This window comes from Leucoraja erinacea, chromosome 1 (assembly GCF_028641065.1).
Source record: "Leucoraja erinacea ecotype New England chromosome 1, Leri_hhj_1, whole genome shotgun sequence".
NCBI classification, from domain to species: Eukaryota; Metazoa; Chordata; class Chondrichthyes; order Rajiformes; family Rajidae; genus Leucoraja; species Leucoraja erinaceus.
In genome coordinates, this window is record NC_073377.1 from 72,836,334 (window position 1) to 72,859,830 (window position 23,497).

Below are 23,497 nucleotides of genomic sequence, written 5' to 3' on the forward strand. Positions count from 1 at the left end.
CAGGGGGTAAAATGAGATGGAGGAACTGAGTGAAAACCAGGTTAGCCGGGAAGTGGTGTTAGGTAAATTGAATGGATTAAAGGCCGATAAACCCCCAGGGCCAGATAGGCTGCATCCCAGAGTGCTTAAGGAAGTAGCCCCAGAAATAGTGGATGCATTAGTGATAATTTTTCAAAACTCTTTAGATTCTGGAGTAGTTCCTGAGGATTGGACGGTAGCTAATGTAACCCCACTTTTTAATAAGGGAGGGAGAGAGAAAATGAGGAATTACAGACCAGTTAGTCTAACATCGGTAGTGGGGAAAATGCTAGTCAGGTATTAAAGATGGGATAGCAGCACATTTCGAAAGTGGTGAAATCATTGGACAAAGTCAGCATTGATTTATGAAAGGTAAATCATGTCTGACGAATCTTACAGAATTTTTCGAGGATGTAACTAGTAGAGTGGATAAGGGAGAACCAGTGGATGTGTTATATCTGGACTTTCACAAGGTCCCACATAAGAGATTAATATGCAAACTTAAAGCACACGGTATTTGGGGTTCAGTATTGATGTGGATAGAGAGCTGGCTTGCAGAAAGGAAGCAAAGAGTAGGAGTAAACAGGTCCTTTTCAGAATGGCAGGCAGTGACTAGTGGGGTACCGCAAGGCTCGGTGCTGGGACCCCAGCTATTTACAATATATATTAATGATTTGGACGAGGGAATTGAATGCAACATCTCGAAATTTGCAGATGACACAAAGCTGGGGGGGCAGTGTTAGCTGTGAGGAGGATGCTAGGAGGCTGCAAGGTGACTTGGATAGGCTGGGTGAGTGGGCAAATGCATGGCAGATGCAGTATAATGTAGATACATGTGAGGTTATCCACTTTGGTGGCAAGAACAGGAAAGTCGACTATTATCTGAATGGTGGCCATTTAGGAAAAGGGGAGATGCAACGAGACCTGGGTGTCATGGTACACCAGTCATTGAAAGTAGGCATGCAGGTGCAGCAGGCAGTAAAGAAAGCAAATGATATGTTAGCATTCATAGCAAAAGGATTTGAGTATAGGAGCAGGGAGGTTCTACTGCAGTTATACAGGGCCTTGGTGAGACTACGCCTGGAGTATTGCATACAGTTTTGGTCTCCTAATCTGAGGAAAGACATTCTTGCCATAGAGGGAGTACAGAGAAGGTTCACCAGACTGATTCCTGGGATGGCAGGACTTTCATATGAAGAAAGACTGGATAGACTCGGCTTGTACTCGCTAGAATTTGGAAGATTGAGGGGGGGGATCTTATAGAAACTTACAAAATTCTTAAGGGGTTGGACAGGCTAGATGCAAGAAGATTGTTCCCGATGTTGGGGAAGTCCAGAACAAGGGGTCACAGTTTAAGGATAAGGGGGAAGTCTTTTAGGACAGCGATGAGAAAACAATTTTTCACACAGAGTGGTGAATCTCTGGAATTCTCTGCCTCAGAAAGTAGTTGAGGCCAGTTCATTGGCTATATTTAAGAGGGAGTTAGATGTGGCCCTTGTGGCTAAAGGGATCAGGGGGTATGGAGAGAAGGCAGGTACAGGATACTGAGTTCGATGATCAGCCATGATCATATTGAATGGTGATGCAGGCTCGAAGGGCCGAATGGCCTACTCCTGCACCTATTTTCTATGTTGCTATGACCTTATAATTGCATCTCCTACTGTATTATTCTTCATTTGTCTCAAATATTTTACCAAGCATTAAACCATCTCATTAGAATCATGTGGCACTGCAATTCATAACTTTACCAAACGTTCCTTTTACAATGGATTTGCAGTCATTCGGTTTGTGTTTAAATTCCACGAACCTGTATAGTCCCATTTAAACATGTTTTAGATAAGTTACTACCTCTAAAAAAGTTAACTTTATAGTTTTTTGTAAACAAGTCTGTCACTTCCTTACTTTTTCTCACTTTGTCTGTTTTTAATGGTCTATTACCTGTGCCCTCCTTCCCCCCCCTCCCCCCCAGCCAATGTGCACCCATTTCTCCCACTATCCTGCCCCTCCTCTCCACCTTCCCCATGAACTTCCGCCTAATCGCTCCGCACTGACCTGACATCACTCGTCTGCTTGTCTGACACCATTTTGTTTCCTATTTGTCTCTTCTTGTCACTTTTTGCCCCATTTTCATCTCCAGCTTTTGTTCACCATTTGCCAATCAAAACCCCCTTCATCTGTATCACTTGCCAGGCTTTGTCCCGTCCACACATCTTTTCCACCTTAATCTCCCCCACACTACAATCACTCTGAAGGAGGATCCTGACCTGAAACACTGTATATCCATGTCCTCCAAAGCTGCGGCCTGACCTATTGAGTTAATCCAGTACTTTGTGCTCCACGCAAGATTCAGATGGAGCACACCACTTCCAGTCAATAATGCCAATGTGTGCATTGAAAGGCGTCTGTGGTTTGGGTGTTGTTGAGGAAACCTTGTAGGAATAGCAGCTGTGCATCTTCTCCATGGTTCATGGTGAAGACGTTGTGTCTGTGGTGAGGGATTGGATGTTTGAAGTGGTGAGATGCCAGGCTGTGTTTTTTCATGAATGGATCAGCCGTCCCGACAAGTGTTGTGAAAATTAGGGAGTTGGGAGATTAACGGCACACAACAAAACACCCAGCTTCCAATCAAAGTCACTGTATTTATAGGGCTGAAAAATCTTTTTTAAATCCCGCAGATGCTGGAAATCCTAAGTAAAGACATAAAATGCTGGAAACACTCAACAGGTCAAACACCATCAATGGGGGAAAAAAAGCGTTTCAATTCATGAAATTGCAGAGAATTGTGGACGCAACTCAGATTATCTCACAAACCAACCTCCTTTCCATTGACTCCATTTACACTTCATGCTGCCCTGGCAAGTCCACCAGCATAATCAAAGATGACTTTGGTTCAAATATTGGTTTTGTTGAAAAGTGCTATATAAATAAACATTATTATTATTATTATTATTATGAATCTCACCCCGGACGGGCACTCTCTCATTCCCCCTCTCCCATCTGGAAATAGGTACTGAAGTGTAAAAACGCACACCTCCAGATTCTGGGACAGTTTCTTCCCAGCTGTTATCAGGCAACTCTTCCTATCAACAACCAGAGAGCGTCCCTGAGCTGCTATCTACCTCAGTGGAGATCCTTGACTTCTGGGACTTTATCTAAACATTATTCCCTTTAGCATGTATCTGTACACTGTGGATAGCTCAATTATAATTATGTATAGTCTTTTTGTTGACTGGTTAGCTTTACACTGTGCCTCGGTACAGTGAAATAATCTAAACAAAGTTGCAACACCTTTGTTGGAGTTTTGATGTGCTGAATGTTTTCAGCCTTTATGTTTATAAGACAGGTTCTGTTAAAGATAACACACAGGGTATTGATGATGGTAGATTTGGTGATAATTAAGTTTGCTAAATATCACAGGCAAATGGTTGGATTTTCTCTTGTCTTGTCCCTTTTCACTACTAGGAATATCTAGGAATTTAATTGCACTACATTTATGCTGGAGCTTTTTAGGCAAAATTAAACAATAGGAATATTTTCAAAGGCCTTGAGATTTTTCTTTTAAAATCAAGCCACCAACTAACTATACAACAGCTCCGGTTGTTTTTGAAATTAATTTTTAGACCAGGTCCATGACAATAGACCTCATGAAACCTTTTTTTTTTACTGTTGGAGTAATTTCACCAGAAGGACTTTGGTGGTTAATGAAGATATTTTGTCTTCTTGTTAAACAGTAACTGCTGTCCTTGTCATAAAACCCTGAAAGTGGAGGGAAAAATACTGAGCTGAGACCTTGTTTGTAACTTATTTTAAATACACCCCACTTTCCCCCCAGAATTTTGGCCCAAATTGTGCTGACTGATAGCTGGAAACTCCCTTTGGGACCAATGACTTCACCTTATTTTATTTTAACAAATAACAAGAGCAGCAAAAATTGTGTTTTAACATGTTTTAATTATTTAAATTTAGTTGAGTAATTTTTAATATCTCAATTAGAGACAATTGTGTAGTGGAGCTTCAGAATACATCTGAAACCTATTTGCTGCTAGTTCACTGGGTGATTGTTTGATGAGCACCTCCTCTAACCTTAACTACTGCATCTGGTGTTCCTGATGTGGCCTCCTTTACATCAACGAGACCATGCCTCGGTTGGTGGGCTGCCTCCATTGCCAGAGTGAGGCCACACACAAGCTAGAGGAACAGTACCTTCTATTCTTCTTGGGTAGCTTACAACTTAATAGTATGAACATTAAATTATCCAATTTTAGGTAACTACCCTACAAACAATCCCCATTTATTTATTATGTGTAGGAAGGAACTGCAGATGCTGGTTTAAACTGAAGATGGACACAAAATGCTGAAGTAACTCTGCGGGACAGGCAGCATCTCTGGAGAGAAGGAATGGGTGACGTTTCGGGTCAAGACCCTTCCTCAGACTCTGGCCTCGACCTGAAACGTCACCCATTCCTTCCTTGCAGAGATGCTGCTTGTCCCGCTGAGTTACTCCAGCATTTTGTGTCTATCCACATATTTATTATTTATTTATGTTCGTATTTTCCTTCGCTCCTCTTCTCTTCTCTGTGTTCTCTTCACCCTCCCCTTCTACCTAAAGTCTTTCTACTGGCTTAACAATTCGCACCTCTTATCTCAACATGTTGGCCTATCATCTCTAACCTTTGTCCAACCATCTGCCTATCAACAACATCCTTCACCTGTGTCCACCTATCATTCAGAGGCTTTGGCCGACCCCACCTCTCTTCCAGTTTACTTTCCCAGTATGAAGCAGACTCAAGAAAATGAAACATCACCTATCCACATTCTCCAGAGATGCTCCTGAAGATGCTAAATTACTTCAGCACTTTTTGTTAGATGAGATGGGTGAGAGGTGCTGCTGGTGATGGTCAGATTGTCTGGTCCCCTCCACCCAGACAAATTAATTGCAGGGACCGAGAGTGGTGTTTCGGGATTACAAAACCAAGACTGTGGCAATACCGTTCTTGAAACCTTTTTCAAGGACTTTGAAAGGAAAAATATAAAAACTAGTTGTACAGGTTGTAGGAGATTCTGTCAGTGATATGCAAACGAGTTTTAAGGTGAAACAGTGGAATAGGGCACTTTATTAAACATATGTAACTTACATGGGACTTAGTGCTTTTGCCAAATGACTAACCTGTACTGAAATAATACTTTTCACCATGTTTGTTTTATGTTGATTAATATTTTATTACTTCCCGATTCTTTCCCGTACTTTGAGTTTGTTTTTATCGTTCTCACTTTGTACTCTCACCTCTTCTTTCAATTCTTCATTTGTTGTCTTAGTTTTAATTTATTGTTTATACCCCAATCTTCCTCATCCTTTTTTTTTGTTTCCTTAGAAAGTAATGTATGGAAAGGCTGCAAGGAAATTTGTCCCAAACCATAACTCTTTAAAGGTGTTGGAGATATCGGCTCCATTTTGTTCTCTTTCTTAGTCCGTCCAGCAATCCTTTTATGTTGCTGGGGCCTTTGATCTCGCCGTTGGAGGTGCAATGCTTGTCCTCAGTTCACCAGTCCAGGTGCCACTTTCCCATGAAGTGGAGCCTCATTCCCAAACATATCTGAACCACATTTATTTATCTGTTTGTACCATTGCCAGTTAGCATGTGGTTTGATTAATAATCCAGAGCTACCTCCTTATTTAACTACCTATTGTTCCTCACTGGTTTCCTATGTCATTGATTATTATGTGCTATTTCCACTACCCATTCGATTCCTTTTCAGCAGTTTCCTTCACTTCTTTATTTTCCCTCTCCCCCTTTCTCTCACCATCATCCTCTTCTCTCACTCTCACCATTCCCACATGACTCCTATCCTATTTCTGATCAGCTGCATAATGTGGGCAGGATTTTCCATTATCAAAAATGTATTGGGTGTTCGTTGACTCAATGACACAAAGCATGTCTAGTGCCCAAGACTGAACACCTAGGAGAATGAAGAAGGGTCTCAACCCAAAACATTGCCTATCCATGTCCTCCAGAGGTATTGCCTTACCCACTGAGCTACTCCAGCACTTTGCGTTCTAGATAAGATTGCAGCATCTGCAGTTCCTTGTTTAGTTTGGAGATAGAGTGGAAACAGGCCCTTCAGCCCATTGAATCCATGCTGACCACCCGTACAGTAGCTCTATCCTACACACTAGGGACAATTTATAGAAGCCAATTAACCTACACACCAGAACATCTTTGGAATGTTGAAACCAGAGCACCTGCATAAAACCCACGCAGTCACAGAGAGAACATACAAACTCCATACAGAGAGCACCCATAGTCAGGCACGAAACCGGTTCTCTGATGCCGTTAGGCAGCAACTCTGGTGCTGTAAGGCAGCAACTCTACCGCTGCGCCACTATGCTGCCAACCTGGAAGGAATATCTGTTTTTAGACTCGTGTTCAGAGCAGATTTCAGTAAATAGGAAATGATTGAGGCACACCATAAGATGTAATTAAATAATCTAGAGAATAGGTTTTGGGAACGGGCAAGGAACTTATGTGAAAAGTCAAATCTGAGAAACCAGCAAGGCGAAGATGGCATCAAACAACTTTAAACCTTTCAGCTCAGCTTGTTGACAGTTGATGTATTTTGTTCCTTCCATAGTGAGATATATATGTGTATTATAATATTCTCAGATCCCCGTGTGCTACTCAATAGATATCAGAATATTAAAGTGGGGAAGCATTTTAATCGTGAAAAAAAGTGCAAATGTATAAATAAAGTCAAATTGCCATGAACAATCAGTGAATTCTTGATCTAAAAGGTACAGTCTAGATTGATGCAGAAACATTGTAATAATGCTTCAGATTCCAGACTTCTCACGAGCCTTGCTGCAGAAAATCTATTACTGAAATAGCTAAAGAAAACATCAAACAAACTTCTGTACTGGACTAGATGTGAAATGTACGTTCAAAATGTGTCGATGGCAAGGACAACTTGAGCAGAAGTTTTACAATGTCAGAAACCAAGGCCAATAAAAGAGAGAGAACAAAACCGTGCCTGTTGCAGTTATCATTGACACACTAAAATGGGACAAATTCCCTTGTTGCTTTCCCATACATCAATCCCCAAGGACAGAATATAACCTATATCAAATGTTTCTTCAAAACGTTTTTGTCACAGCACATCAACATTTTTCATTTTTCATTTTTTTTAAAGGCCGTAAACATTTGTGCACAGTGGCGGACTGGCCAGGGTGAGGCTTGCCCGGTGGCAAGTGGGCCCCTGATGAGTGGGCCCCTTATATCAAGTGGGCCCCCTGATATCAAGTGGGCCCCTGATGAAGTGGGCCCCCTTTGTCTCCTGGCAACCAATATTTTTAGACCAAGTCTGCCACTGTTTGTGCATGTTATTTTCCAGCGGAACTTTTAACAGTGACACATTCTTGTCATTGCCAAGGGCATGTTATGCAGATTGAAGAGACCATTTGCCATATTTATCATGTTGAATACTAACTTGTACCAATGTGATTATGTTATTAAATACATTTTACTGCAGGTATAGTAAGAGTACATCAGCCATTTTTTATTACTTTTATTTCATCCAAGTTACCATCCCTTAATAACATCCACAAGTCAGAGGCAGTAACGTATTTCAAGACAATTTGATGTAAATCATTGAAAATAAATGGTTTATTTAGCATTAAATTGGATAAAACAAGTCAAGAACTTTATTTGTCACATGGACATACAAGATGTGCAGTGAAATGAAAGTGACAATGCCTGCGGTATTGTGCAAAACAACAGAACAGAACCAGTTGCATTAAAAAAAGACATAACAGTCCCTGGTGAGGTAAGAGTTTACAGTCCTAATGGCTGTGGGAAGAAACTCCGTCTCATCCTCTCTGTTTCGCAGCGTGATAGCGGAGGCGCTTGCCTGACCGTAGCAGCTGGAACAGTCCGTTGCTGGGGTGGTAGTGGTCCTTCATTATGTTGCTGGCTCTGGATCTGCACCTCCTGTCCAGCAGGGGGGGAGTGTGGTTCCCATAGAGCGTTCGGCCCAACGCACTACTCTCTGCAGAGCCTTCATGTCTTGGGCAGAGCTGTTCCCAAACCAGATCGAGATGTTTCTGGACAAGATGCTTTCTACAGCACCAGAGTAGAAGCACTGAAGGATCCTCAGAGAGACTGAGTATTTCCTCAGCTGCCTGAGGTGGTAAAGGTGCTGCCTTGCCTTTCTCAGCAGTGCGGAAGTGTGCGTTGTCCATGTCAGATCCTCTGTGATGTGGACTCCCAGCTATTTAAAGCAGCTCACCCTATCCACAGTAGTCCCATTTATCTCTAGTGGCGTGTCTGGCCTCGATTGTTGAGCCCTTCTAAAGTCCACGATCAGCTCCTTAGTTTTAGTGACATTCTAGAGGAGGTGCCAGGACAGCCACCTCCTCCCGGTAGGCCTTCTCAACGTTATCGGAGATCAGGCCCACCACCACAGTGTCATCAGCAAACTTGATTGGAGTCAGCAACATTGAGTTGGAGTTGAACCTGGCCACACGGTCATGTGTGTACAGGGAGTACAGTAGGGGGCTGAGGACGCAACCCTGGCGGTTTTAAAATCATAGTACCATTAATAAGCTGACTAATAATTACAAATGAAGGATTTGTAGCAGTGAGTCCTTTGACCTGGATTGTGCAATTGCTGCATAGGATCAATAGACAATAGGTGCAGGAGTAGGCCATTCAGCCCTCCAAGCCAGCACCGCCATTCACTGTAATCATGGCTGATCATGCACAATCAGTACCCTGTTCCTGCCTTCTCCCCAAATTCCTTGATTCTGCTATCTCTAAGAGCTCTATCTAACTCTTTCTTCAAAGCATCCAGAGAATTGGCCTCCACTGCCCTCTGAGGCAGAGATTTCCAGATTCACAACTCTCTGGGTGAAAAAGTTTTTCCTCATCTCCATTGTAAATGGCTTACCCCTTATTCTTAAACTAGCCCCTGGTTCTGGACTCCTCCAACATTGGGACCCTGTTTCCTGCATCTAGCATGTCCAATCCATTAATAATTTTATACGTTTCAATAAGATTCCCTCTCATCCTTCTAAATTCCAGTGTATACAAGCCCAGTTGCTCCATTCTTTCAACGTATGACAGTCCCGCCATCCCCGAATTAACCTTGTGAACCTATGCTGCACTCCCTCAATAGCAAGAATGTTCTTCCTCAAATTTGGAGACCGAAACTGCACACAATACTCCAGGTGTGGTCTCACTAAGGCCCTGTACAACTGCAGAAGGGCCTCTTTGCTCCTTTACTCAACTCCTCTTGTTATGAAGGCCAACATGCCATTCGTTTTCTTCACAGTCTGCTGACCCTGCATGCTTACTTTCAGTAACTGATGAACAAGGACACCCAGATCGCGTTGTACTTCCCCTTTTCCTAACTTGACACCATTCAGATAATAATTTGCCTTCCTATTTTTGCCACCAAAGTCGATAACCTCACATTTATCCACATTAAACTGCATCTGCCATGCATCTGCCCACTCACCCGACCTGTCCTACTTCTGTGTTTATTTATCCAGTTTTAGCAAGAGAGCTCGTTAATAATTTTCTCTACTTGCATCTGGTGTCCCCAAAAGATACATGCCTAGGCCTATCTTATTTTTCATCTAAATACAGCTTTGTCACAAAATCAGCCAAAAGTGATGTCAATTTTAACAAGTGAGCTGGCGAGATCCGGCTGTGAATTGGCTCTACCTCTCTGGACTGTCTCAAAATAGTCAGGCTGTTTTTTTGTATGTTCAGTGTTAAAGAGACATCTTCCCCTGGCAAATACTAAGTAAATTCAAATATTTTTTTCAAACTTACAAACTTACAAACCTGGCTGTTGTTAGAGTGTGGGAGGGAGAAAACCAAGGACCAATGTGTTGGAGGGGGGGCGGCGGCTGCATTGTGGGGCTGCAGACAGAAGAAAGGACTGTTCGGTGAAGCATTGAAATTTTGTTGGCGCCAGGCACGTGGCGACACTTGTTTACTGTCTAGGTGAGGTCTTGCTGTGATTTTACTGAGCTGTATGCAAAAACAAAGCATTTCACTGTACCTAGGTACATATGGTAATAAAGAATAATCGAATCATTGAACTGAAACTGAATTAGACTGCTGGCAACCTTGGGTCAAGAATGACTTTGGAGTGTTTGTCCACATCCCTTAGGTTTAGGTTTACATTAGGGTCATATCCACCGAGGTACAGTGAAAAGATTTGTTTTGTGTGCAATCCAATCAGATCAGGTAATACCATAGATAAACAAATTTAAGCCAAACTCGGATACAAGCGAAAGCAAAAGGGGAAGCTACAGAATGCAGGATATAGTTCTCAGCATTATAGCGCATCAGTTCCATAGACAAAGTCCAACGTCTGCAATGGGATAGAGGTGAATCAGACAGTACCCTAGTTTATGAATAGGCCACAAAACGGAGGGGAAGAAGTTGTTCCTGAGACTGGTGGTGCGTGCTTTCAAACTTCCATACCTTCTGCCCGATGGGAGCAGGGAGAAGACTAAATGATGGGACCAGGCAAGCCTTTGGTTATGTTGGCTGCTTTTCCGAGGCAGCGTGAAGTGTGGATGGAGTCAATGGTGGAAAGTCTGGTCTGTGTGATGGACAGCTTCATTCACAACTCTCTCCAATTTCTTGCAGTCTTGGGCAGAGCTGTTGCCAAACCAAGCTGTAATGCAACCCAACAGTATGCTCTCTGTGGTGGTTACTGGAGACATGTTGAATTTCCTCAGTTTCCTCAGGAAATCGAGGCATTGGATGTTCCCTCTTGACTGGCGCATCAGCGTGGTTGGTCCACAACAGATCATTGGTAATATTCACGCCAAGGAACATGAAGCTCTCAACCACTTGCACTTCAGCACCGTTGAAGCTGATTGGGCCACTTACTCCATCGTGTTTCCTGAAGTCGATAACTAGCTTCTTCTTCTTGCTGAAATTGTCAGAGGAATATTATCCTGACACCATGTTACCAAGTTCCCCATCCCCTTCCTGTGCTCCATCTTGCCAGCCCACCACTGTGGTGCCATCTGAACACTTGTAGATAGAGTTTGAGCCAAGTTTAACAGTAGAACCATGAGTGTATTAGGGAGTGTTGTCGGGTACTGAGCATGCATACTTGTTGTGTACCATTGTTGAGAATTATTGTGGAGGAGGTGATGTCACCTATCCTCACAGGTTGAGGTCTGTGGGTAAGAAAGTTGACGTTCCAGGGGCAAAGAGGAAGCTGGGTCCAGAAGTCTGAAGGTGGGTTTAGATAAGATACGGTGTTGGAAGCAGAGCTGTTATCGATAGGTAGAAGTTTAAAGTAGGAGTCCTGATTGTCTGGGTGAATTTGGGTCCAAGGAGATACCAATTGTATCTGTCTTGTCTGAATCTGAATCCGTGACTTGCATCTGTCCACCTCCATAACAGATCCAAACGTCATTGCTGCCTCAACTCTGGTGGTGAAATCCCATTCCATGCTTTTGTTAGCCTCTAAACCTGACAATTTCAGTACACTTCTGCTTGGCTACCCTGGTTCTACCCCCTGTTAACTAAAGATAAATCAAAGTTCAGCTCTCCATTAAGTAATTGTACCAACTCTTGTTCTCATCTCATTCTTTCCCATATGATCTTTTGCTTGCTTGCAATTAAAACCATGATTCAAAAATTCTTGTCCTTGTTTTCAAATTCTTCTCCATCTCTGTGACATATTCTCCAGCTCTATATTCCTCCAGGATAACGGTATTCCCAGATCTGGGCATATGTTCATCCCCAGACTTAATCTCTCAATCACCTGCAACCTTGCCTTAACAATGCATTTCGTTGCCTTAAGTTTTCCTGACCGTAAATTCTGGAATTCTGTCCTGAAAATATTCTGTCTTTATATCTCTCATTTCTGCTTTTAACTACGTTTTTCTAATACTCTAGCCAAGCTTCTGGATCTCTTGTGGCTCAGCGTCAAATTTTGTTTGCTAATTTTCGACCGAGTGCCTTGGGATATTTTGCCATGTTAAGGTTACCATATAAATAGGGGCTAATGGTCTTACAAACATGTTGACAATCTATCAATTCTTTAGGTCAAAAGGATCAGTCGTGACACTATTGCAAATAATCGATCGTGCTTGCATTCTGGAATCTGATGGTTAGATGGAATTTTTGGACGTAGCTACCTTTTTAACATTGGATCTTTCTGTTTTTTAAAGCAGGCACTGTGCGTGGCCGCGGTAGAGGGGCAGCTGGCAACAGAGCAGCAGGACCTCGGGGATCGTACCTGGGTGGATATTCTGCAGGCAGAGGTATTTACAGCAGATATCATGAAGGGAAGGCCAAGCAACAGGACAAAGCGTATGAACTGATACCCAGCTTAGATCTGGCCTCAGTCAGTCCAGTCGCTATGAAACCTGGTGCAGGTTAGTAAAGGAAATGTTTTGCTAAACATTTACCTTAAAAATTGGAGAGAAAAAAAGTGGAAACATGTAGCTAATGTTTTAGGATTTTAAAATATTCCTTTAGGGTAACATAAAATCCCAATTAAGTGAAAAGCTGTCACAATTGAAGTCCCATGGATTTCATATCAATTATTTTCTCACGGAAGCAGTTGGCCACCCAAGAGGGAAAGGATCTGCATTACATGTGGTTATGAATGGCTTACACCAGAGTGGTGCTACACATGTACTGGAGATTCGGGTTGCAAACTAGTAACAATCCGAACAGCATTGCAAGGCTTGAAATTCCACATACAATTGACTGCCCCTCATAAATTGCCCCATAGCCTAGAAGTGAAATGATCCCATGTTGAATCTTGACCATCAAGTTGAGGTGAAATAAATAGTGACATCTTAATATTACAAAGTTCTATAACCTAGATGAGAGATTTGGTCTACACTTGCCATGTTAGTAATCCTAAAATAATCACTGTTTAACCCTTTTTGCTGAGCATTTCCATTCACTTTGTTAACTGCTTTTTTTCAAGCATCCACTTTTTATTTTAAATGTGATTCTGGTGTTGTTTAACTAATAGCTTCTGGTGGAGTATTCCTTGTCTTATTAGCATCTAAATGGAAAAGAAAATTATGAACCTCCAGTCTGCTTTATTCTATCCACTATGTCTTAAATCTGCATCCTCAATTTACCCAGCTTGCTGACTAGTGAGGACATCTTTGTTCCTTATTTACTTTGTTAAAATGCATCGTATTTTGAAACTCCTCCAGTTTCATCTCATAATCTTGATTTCAATCACCGAAGATAAGTCCCGACCTAAAACGCACCTATCCATGCTCTCCAGGGATGTTGCCTGACCCACTGAGTTACTCCAGCATTTTGTGTCTTTCCGTCATAATTCCTCTTGTTTGTCAGAGAACTGTAGCTTCCTATCCTTTGGAAATGTGCCCTATTTAATCACAGCTGGTCCCTGTCCTGGGAACATTGGAGACATTATGAAAACCTTTGGTAATAAAACTACTCCAATAATAGATGGGATTCTTAACAAGTACACTTTCCTCATTCTGTGACCTTATTATCTACACCAGAAATACTATCCTCCTTTCCTGCTTTGTTAGCTTGTCTTCCTGCTTTATAAAAATAAAATGTAGAAATTTGTAAGTTCAAGAGAGAGTTAGATTTAATGCTTAGGGCTAAAGGAATCAAGGGATATGGGGAAAAAGCAGGAACGGGGTACTGATTTGGACACACTAGAGGGAGGAAACATGTTCCCGATGTTGGGGGAGTCCAGAACCAGAGGCCACAGTTTAAGAATAAGGGAGTAAGCCATTTAAAAGGGAGATGAGGAAACACTTTTTCACACAGAGAGTTGTGAGTCTGTGGAATTCTCTGCCACAGAGGGCAGTGGAGGCAGGTTCTCTGGATTCTTTCAAGAGGGAGCTAGTTAGGGCTCTTAAGGATAGTTGAGTCAGGGGATATGGGGAGAAGGCAGGAACACGGTACTGATTGTGAATGATCAGCCATGATCATATTGAATGGCGGTGCTGGCTCGAAGGGCCGAATGGCCTACTCCTGCACCTATTTTCTATGTTTCTATGTTTCTATCCTCTTCTGATCCTTTTAACATTTTCTTTTTCCATTTAGAGGATTCTGCCTCTTAATTTTCATCCCAAAATGCATCAAATTTATCACCATCCCTTGTGTTTCATGGCATCTAACTACCTGAAGTAAATCAGTCCATTTTACATTTACTAATACTCCATGTGTTTATATTCTAAATTTTCATATTGTGTATTCCAGCAGATCAGTTATATACTTTAAAAAGCCATAGTTCCAACATTTCATCGTTCCTTTGGAAAACAAACATTTCCACTACATTCCTTAATCCATGATTCAATATTCCTTTCCATGGTGGCCATTTCAATGTGGCCACAATTTAAGAGGGCAAAAAGTGCTAGAGTAACTCAGAAGGTCAGGCAGCAAGTATCTGCTGAGTTACTCCAGCAGTTTGTGTCCTTTTGTGGATTAAGCAGCGTCTGCATTCTTTGTTTCCACAATTCAGGAGCCTCTACGCTCTTCATCCAGGAGCCTCTACACTCTTCATCCCACCAGCTTCTTTCCCTTACTAAGTTTGTTTACCTTTACCCAATGGATTCTTACATCTTCCCATAACTATACTTCTTTTGCCTTCTCCTGTGCTGATTCAGATGCTTTGAAAATTTAACTCCTATACCATCCCTTGAGCCACACAGTTGTTTTATTTATCTTCATATTTCTGCTCGTGCCAGGGCATTGATCTGGCAGTAAGCTGGGTTTACTACCTTTTGACGTTCTTTAATTAGTTTTCTATCTCCCTATATTGTGCATTGACTTCTACCTTGACTGCTATCTCTTCATTCTCCCACCTTATCCCCATTAACCCCGCAGAATGTCCTGCAGTCACTCTTTGACACATTTGACTCTAACAATGGCGATATGGATTATCATCTTGGAGTCATAATTGTGGCAGAAATGTATGTGTGCCCCTAATGATTTTAATCCCCATTCGCTATAGCCCTTCCACCCCTGTGTCTAGCTGAGCCACAATTTAGCTTTAGTTATGTTCTCTTGAGAAGCCCAGGGGGTGGGAACAATTCTAAGTGTCTAACCTATCTGTGCATCTCAGAATTTTATCTACTTCTATCAGGTCTCCACTCAACCTCCATCGCTAAAGAAAAAACAATCCAAGACAATATACAAGGGGAGAAGGCAGTACACCGTGCCTGAATTCTCCCCTTATTCCCTGACTCTGCTATCTTTAAGAGCCCTATCAAGCTCTCTCTTGAAAGTATCCAAAGAACTGGGCTCCACCGTCCTCTGAGGCAGAGAATTCTACAGTTTCACAACACTCTGTGTGGAAAAAGTGTTTCCTCATCTCCATTCTAAATGCCTTACCCCTTATTCTTAAACTGTGGCCACTGGTTCTGGACTCCCCCAACATTGGGAACATGTTTCCTGCCTCTAGCATGTCCAAATCCTTAATAACCTTATATGTTTTCAATAAGATCCCCTCTCATCCTTCTAAATTCCAGAGTATACAAGCCCAGCTGCTCCATTCTCTCAGCATATGACAGTTCCGCCATCCCGGGAATTAACCATGTGAACCTACGCTGCACTCCCTTAATAGCAAGAATGTCCTTCCTCAAATTAGAGGATCAAAACTGCACACAATACTCCAGGTGTGGTCTCACTAGGGCCCCATACAACTGCAGAAGGACCTCTTTGTCCCTATACTCAACTCCTCTTGTTATAATGGCCTGCATTCACTTTCTTCACATAGAAACTTAGAAAACATAGAAAATAGGTGCAGGAGTAGGCCATTCGGCCCTTCGAGCCTGCTCCGCCATTCAATATGATCATGGCTGATCATCCAACTCAGTATCCCGTACCTGCCTTCTCTCCATACCCCCTGAACCCTTTAGCCACAATGGCCACATCTAACTCCCTCTTAAATATAGCCAATGAACTGTGGCCTCAACTACCTTCTGTGGCAGAGAATTCCACAGATTCACCACTCTCTGTGTGAAAAATATTTTTCTCATCTCGGTCCTAAAAGATTTCCCTCTTATCCTTAAACTGTAACCCCTTGTTCTGGACTTCCCCAACATCGGGAACAATCTTCCTACATCTAGCCTGTCCAACCACTTAAGAATTTTGTAAGTTTCTATAAGATCCCCCCTCAATCTTCTAAATTCTAGCGAGTACATGCCGAGTCTATCCAATCTTTCTTCATATGAAAGTTCTGACATCCCAGGAATCAGTCTGGTGAACCTTCTCTGTACTCCCTCTATGGCAAGAATGTAGTTCCTCAGATTAGGAGACCAAAACTGTACGCAATACTCCAGGTGTGGTCTCACCAAGACTCTGTACAACTGCAGTAGAACCTCCCTGCTCCTATACTCAAATCCTTTTGCTATGAATGCTAACATACCATTCGCTTTCTTCACTGCCTGCTGCACCTGCATGCCTACTTTCAATGACTGGTGTACCTAGACACCCAGGTCTCGTTGTATGTCCCCTTTTCCTAATCGGCCACCATTCAGGCAACTTTCCTGTTTTTGCCACCAAAGTGGATAACCTCACATTTATCCACATTATACTGCATCTGCCATGCATTTGCCCACTCACCCAGCCTATCCAAGTCACCCTGCAGCCTCCTAGCATCCTACTCACAGCTAACACTGCGCCCCAGCTTCGTGTCATCCGCAAACTTTGAGATGTTACATTCAATTCCCTTGTCCAAATCATTAATATATGTTGTAAATAGCTGGGGTCCCAGCACTGAGCCTTGCGGTACCCCACTAGTCACTGCCTGCCATTCTGAAAAGGACCTGTTTACTTCTACTCTTTGCTTCCTGTCTGCCAGCCAGTTCTCTATCCACATCAATACTGAACCCCCAATCACTGCCTGTTGTACCTGCACGCTTACTTTCATTGACTGATGAACAAGGACCCCCAGATCCTGTTGTACTTCCCCTTTTCCCAACTTGACACCATTTAGATAATAATCTGCCTTCCTGTTTTTGCTACTCACCAGCCCACTGACCCCACCTGTCCAGGTCACCCTGCATTCTCATAGCATCCGCCTCACAGTTCACACTGCCACCCAGCTTTGTGTCATCTGCAAATTTGCTAATGTTACTTTGAATCCCTTCATCTTAATCATTGATGCATATTGTAAATAGCTGCTGTCCCAGCATCGAGCCTTGCGGTACCCCACTAGTCACTGCCTGCTTTTCTGAAAGGGACCCATTAATCCCTATTCTTTGTTTCCTATCTGCCAACCAATTTTCTATCCATGTCAGCACCTACCCCCAATTCCATGTGCCCTAATTTTGCCCACTGATCTCCTATGTGGGACCTTATCAAATGCTTTCTGAAAGTCCAGGTACACTACATCCACTGCCCCCCCCCCCCTTGTCCATTTTCCTGGTTACATCCTCAAAAAATTCCAGAAGATTAGTCAAGCATGATTTTCCCTTCGTAAATCCATGCTGACTTGGACCCACATAATAAATTCCTTGTTCCCCATAATAAATTCACCTTTTTCAGTCTTCAAGTGTCCAACTTTGGTCTTAACTTTGTTTCCCCTTCACATACCTAAAGAAGCTTTTACTATCCTCCTTTATATTCTTGGCTTAAGTCTATCCAATATCCACGTAGCCAATATACCCAATCTAGGCGGTGTTCTGGTAAACAGCTAAAGGAAGGATCCCACTGCCTTTCAGTAAATATCTTTATTGCTATCAAAATGAGTGACTTTAAATTGTACGATTGAAAAGCACTGGATTGATAGAGGGAAAGTATCATGGCTATTTTAATTATTTCTCGGATTCTGCAGACTGTATTAAAGTTAGTCATTTCAGCCTTGGCCGTTCCCTCCCCTTTTCAATTATTATTAAAGTTGAATGATATTATATTATGTCTGCAATGTCTTTGATTTTTCTCTGCCATTTGTTACATGGCCATTTCTTTATTGATCATGCTACTCATCTCGTATTTGTACAGTGTGAGTAATTGCAAACAGTAGAAATTAAACCATTGAAAGTTTCCCAATGACCCTCTGTGGCTCCTGTAGCCATTGATCAATCACGACAAGGACTACAAAGCTGGTGCCAGTGAAATATGATGAAAACACAAGAGAGAATGCAGTGGTCTATTTACAGGCTGCTTTCTGCGCCTGAATTACATTTTATCTGTATCCAGTATTCAAAGTTATTTTTCATGTTCTTTGCTAGGTTCTTTTAAAATCCTTTTGTGTAATTATATATGTCAAGAAATTGCATTATAGTAATATTATAGGTAGTGATTTGAAAAATGGATTCTAATCTGTTTTTAAATGTATTTTATCTGATTTCAGTGGCCATCCCTTCCATTGGACCCCAATACCAAGTGTTTCAGGCAGCTCCGGGCACTAAGCTAATGGAAGAAAACAAAATGCATCCAATGGAACATGTTCTTAATCCTATTGCTGTTCAAACTGATCCAAACGGAGCACCGATCACTCCTCCGCCTTTTCAGGTTATTTAAAAAACTACTTTTTCTTTTAAGGATGAAATTTTAGACTTTTTTTCCTCTCATAGTCCGAGGTTAATACAGGTGTGGAAACAGGCACCTCGGCCCAACTTGTCCACACCGGCCAACTATGTCCCAGCTACACTAGTCCCACTTACCTGCGCTTGGTCCATATCCCTCCAAACATGTCCTATCCATGTACCTGTCTAATTGTTTCTTAAACGATGGGATAGTCCCAGCCTCAACTACCTCCTCTGGCAGCTTGTTCCATATACTCACTGCCCTTTGTGTGAAAATGTTACCCCTCAGTCTTCTATTAAATCTTTTCCCTTTCACCGTAAACCTATGTCCTCTGGTCCTCGATTCCTCCACTCTGGGCAAGAGTGTGCATCTAACCGATCTATTCCTCATGATTTTGTACACCTCTATAAGATCACCCCTCATCCTCCTGCGTACCATGGAATAGAGACCCAGCCTACTCAACCTGAAACGTCACCCATTCCTTCTCTTCAGAGATGCTGCCTGACCCGCTGAGTTACTTCAGCATTTTGTGTCTACTCAACCTCTTGTGGCAACATCCTCGTAAATCTTTTCTGAACCCTTTCAAGCTTGACAATATCTTTCCTATAACATGGTGCCCAGAACTGAACACAATATTCTAAATGCGGTCTTACCAATATCTTATACAACTGCAACATGACCTTCCAACTTCTACACTCAATACTCTGACTATTGAAGGCTAAAGTGCCAAAAGCCTTTTTGACCACCTTATCCACCTGCGACTCGACCTTCAAGGAACCATGCACCTGCACTCCTAGATCCCTCTGCTCTACAACACTACCCAGAGGCCTACCATTTACTGTGTAGGTCCTGCCCTTGTTTGACATCCCAAAATGCAACACCTCACACTTCTCTGTATTAAATTCCATCAACCATTCCTCTGCCCACCTGGCTAATCGATCCAGATCCTGCTGCAATCTTTCACAACCATCTTCACTATCTGCAAAACCACTCACTTTTGTATCGTCAGCAAACTTGTTAATCTTGCTCTGTATGTTCTCATCTAAATCATTGATGTAGATGACAAACAGTAACGGGCCCAGCACCGAACCCTGAGTTACAGTCTTTCAGTCCAAGAAGCAACCTTCCAACAACCCTCTGCTTTCTTTCAAGGAGCCAATTTGCTATCCATTCAGCTATATCTCCTTGGATCCCATGCGATTTAACCATCCAGAGGAGCCTACCATGTGGAACCTTGTTGAATGCCTTACTGAAATCCATGTACACAACATCTACAGCTCTGCCCTCATCGATCTTTTTCGTCACGTCTTCATAAAAATCAATCAGATTTGTGAGACACGACCTCCCACGTACAAAACCATGCTGACTATCTCCAATCAGCCCTTGCCCATCCAAGTGCCTGTATAACCTATCCCTCAGAATACAGATGTTAAGCTCACCGGCCTATAGTTCCCAGCATTTTCCCTGCTGCCCTTCATGAAAAGAGGTACAACATTTGCCACTCTCCAGTCTTCCGGCTCCTCTCCTGTATTTAAGGACAACTCGTAAATTTCAACCAGGGCTCCCGCAATTTCCTCTCTAGTTTCCCGCAATGTCCTCGGTATATCTGATCAGGCCGTAGAGATTTGTCTACCTTCATACACACCAGTACCTTCAGTACTTCGACGATAACACTGACTGCTCTCGACACTTCCATTTACTGCCCCAAGTTCCTCCGTTGTACTGTTGTTCTTCTCGGTAAATACAGAGGATAAATACTCATTGAGGACCTTGCCCATTTCCTGTGGCTCCACACAGAGGTGACCACTTTGATTCCTGAGAGGTCCCATTCTCTCTCTAGTTACCCTCTTCCCCCTTATCTATTTAGTACTAAAAGTCTCATCTTGTTTCTATCTATCTAACTATGCGTGAGTAGGTGATCTGGGACATACGGCAAAACGGTACATGTTAGCGCAAAATCTTTTGCACCACCTTATTCGCATTTGTCCTGTGGTCGTTCCTATAAACTTTCATATAACCATATAACCATATAACAATTACAGCACGGAAACAGGCCATCTCGACCCTTCTAGTCCGTGCCGAACACATAATCTCCCCTAGTCCCATATACCTGCGCTCAGACCATAACCCTCCATTCCTTTCCCATCCATATAACTATCCAATTTATTTTTAAATGATAAAAATGAACCTGCCTCCACCACCTTCACTGGAAGCTCATTCCACACAGCTACCACTCTCTGAGTAAAGAAGTTCCCCCTCATGTTACCCCTAAACTTAATTCTCAAGTCATGTCCCCTTGTTTGAATCTTCCCTACTCTCAGTGGGAAAAGCTTTTCCACGTCAACTCTGTCTATCCCTCTCATCATTTTAAAAACCTCTATCAAGTCCCCCCTTAACCTTCTGCGCTCCAAAGAATAAAACCCTAACTTGTTCAACCTTTCTCTGTAACTTAGTTGCTGAAACCCAGGCAAAATTCTAGTAAATCTCCTCTGTACTCTCTCTATTTTGTTGACATCCTTCCTATAATTAGGCAACCAAAATTGTACACCATACTCCAGAATTGGCCTCACCAATGCCTTGTACAATTTTAACATTACATCCCAACTTCTATACTCAATGCTCTGATTTATAAAGGCCAGCACACCAAAAGCTTTCTTTACCACCCTATGTACATGAGATTCCACTTTCAGGGAACTGTGCACAGTTATTCCCAGATCCCTCTGTTCACCTACATTCTTCAATTCCCTACCATTTACCATGTACGTCCTATTTTGATTTGTCCTGCCAAGATGTAGCACCTCACACTTATCAGCATTAAACTCCATCTGCCATCTTTCAGCCCACTCTTCCAACTGGCATAAATCTCTCTGTAGACTTTGAAACTCTACTTCATTACCCGCAACCCCACCTATCCTAGTATCATCTGCATACTTAATAATCCCATTTACCACACCATCATCCAGATCATTGATGTACATGACAAACAACAACAACAACAACAACAACACTTAGTTTGTTTTATGGGAAAGATGTGGAAGAGAAATGGAGTACATTTAAAGGTGACATTTTAAGAGTACAGAATCTTTATGTCCCTGTTCGGTTGAAAGGAAATCGTTCAGATTGATGTTATATTTCACATGTTATTCATAATTTTTAACTTAAAAAGTTCAAATTTAAGAAGAATTTAACAGCTAAATCCTTGCTGGCCTAGCGTGCAACAAAGTTGCATACAAAATTGCAATCGAGGAACACTCAGTCCTTCCAGCAAGTTTTTTACCTGAACAGGAGGGGAGAGGGGGCAATTGCATTCTTTTTTTAAAGTCCTCGAAGCAAGTGGAGGAGGAGGCAGTGCTGAGGATATGTCCCTGCACAGTTGGGGGCTATGGGTGAGTGCTGAAATATGGGGGACCGGGTGAGTGGTAGAATATTGTGTTGGGGAATGGGTTGCGATGGGGGACCAGGCCTCCCATGTGACCCGTTTGGGCCCCACTTAGTTTAGTGTATTTATAAAATCTGGGATTGTCCTCAATGCTACCCACCAGAGCTATCTCCTGGCCCCTTTTTGCCCTTCTGATCTCCTTTTTCAGTTTACTCCTTAGGTCCCAAAACTTCTCCAGGGAGGGACGATCCTAGCTGCCTATACCTGCACCATGCGTCCTTGTTTTTGACCAACACCTCAGTTTCCCTCGTCAGCCAAGCTTCCTTTACATTTGCCTGCTTTGCCCTTCACTCTAATGAGTACACATCCTGAGCTTTTGTCAGCACATTTTTAAAAACATCCCACTTGGCCGATGTTACTTTCACCTCAAATAACCTGCTCTAGTCAACTTGAGCGAGACCTTCTCTCGTACCCCCAAAGTTGGCCTGACCCCAGTTGAGCATTTTAACACGTAGACCCTCTCCATCCCTATCGATAACTATCTTAAATCGAATCAAACTGTGGTCACTGGTCCCAAAAGGCTCCGCAACACACACTTCATTAACTACCCCTTCCCAATTTCCCAATACTAGATCCAGCTTTGCCCTCTCACTTGTGGAGGCCTCTACATACTGGTTAAGAACACTCCTGAACTCTCCTGGACACTTTTGAGGAATTGCACCCCATTAAAACCCTTTCCAAGTCTATGTTGGGAAAGTTAAAATCCCCTAATACAACAACCTTATTTGACCTGCAGCTGTCTGCAATCTCCTGGCACATTTGTGCTTCTAATTCAGGAGCCTGTAGTACACCCCCAACAAGGTGATCATCCCTTTCTTGTTTCTCACCTCCATCTATATAGCCTCACTAGATGAACCGTCCGAAATGCCACCTCTGATCACTGCCGTGACATCCTCCTTAACCAACAATGCAACCCCCCCTCCTCTTTTTCCATCACCCCTGTCTCTCCTGAAGCTCCTGTACCCAGGAACATTGAGCTGCCAGTCCGGCCCCTCCCTTACCCAGGTTTCAGTCATGGCTACAACGTCCCAGTCGCTCGTACCTATCCATGCCCTAAGCTCATCTGCCTCGCCCGTCAGGCCCCTTGCATTCACACGTGCAGTTTAAACCAACTCTCCTTCTTCGCTCTCTGCCTTTCACCTGCCTATTCTGTCCACCATCCTTTCCCACACCACCCTCCATACCAACCTCTAGCCTCTTATGTGCCTCTGTCCTGTACGAGATCCCACCCCACTGCCAATCTAGTTTAAACCCTCCTGTGTAGCATTAGCAAACCTGCCCACTAGGATGTTCAAGAAGGAACTGCAGATGCTGGAAGATCGAAGGTACACAAAATTGCTGGAGAAACTCAGCGGGTGCAGCAGCATCTATGGAGCGAAGAAAATAGGCGACGTTTCGGGCTGAAACCCTTCTTCAGACTCAGTCTGAAGTCTGAAGAAGGGTTTCGGCCCGAAACGTCGCCTATTTTCTTCGCTCCATAGATGCTGCTGCTCCCGCTGAGTTTCTCCAGCAATTTTGTGTACCT

The 23,497-nt window shown here is 42.8% G+C and overlaps 1 protein-coding gene across 17 annotated transcripts in view; it reads left to right on the forward strand.

Moving 5' to 3' along the window:
• rbm47 (RNA binding motif protein 47) overlaps positions 1-23,497 on the forward strand; it is a 212,798-nt gene that overhangs the window by 183,609 nt on the left and 5,692 nt on the right. For 13 of the 17 annotated variants that reach the window (XM_055637224.1, XM_055637282.1, XM_055637183.1 and 10 more), the window contains 2 exons: positions 12,221-12,427; positions 18,358-18,518. In XM_055637224.1, coding sequence (XP_055493199.1) covers positions 12,221-12,427; positions 18,358-18,518 — 368 coding nt within the window. The remainder of the gene's footprint in view (positions 1-12,220; positions 12,428-18,357; positions 18,519-23,497) is intronic. The other 4 variants (XM_055637192.1, XM_055637308.1, XM_055637300.1 and 1 more) reach the window with 4 other exon arrangements.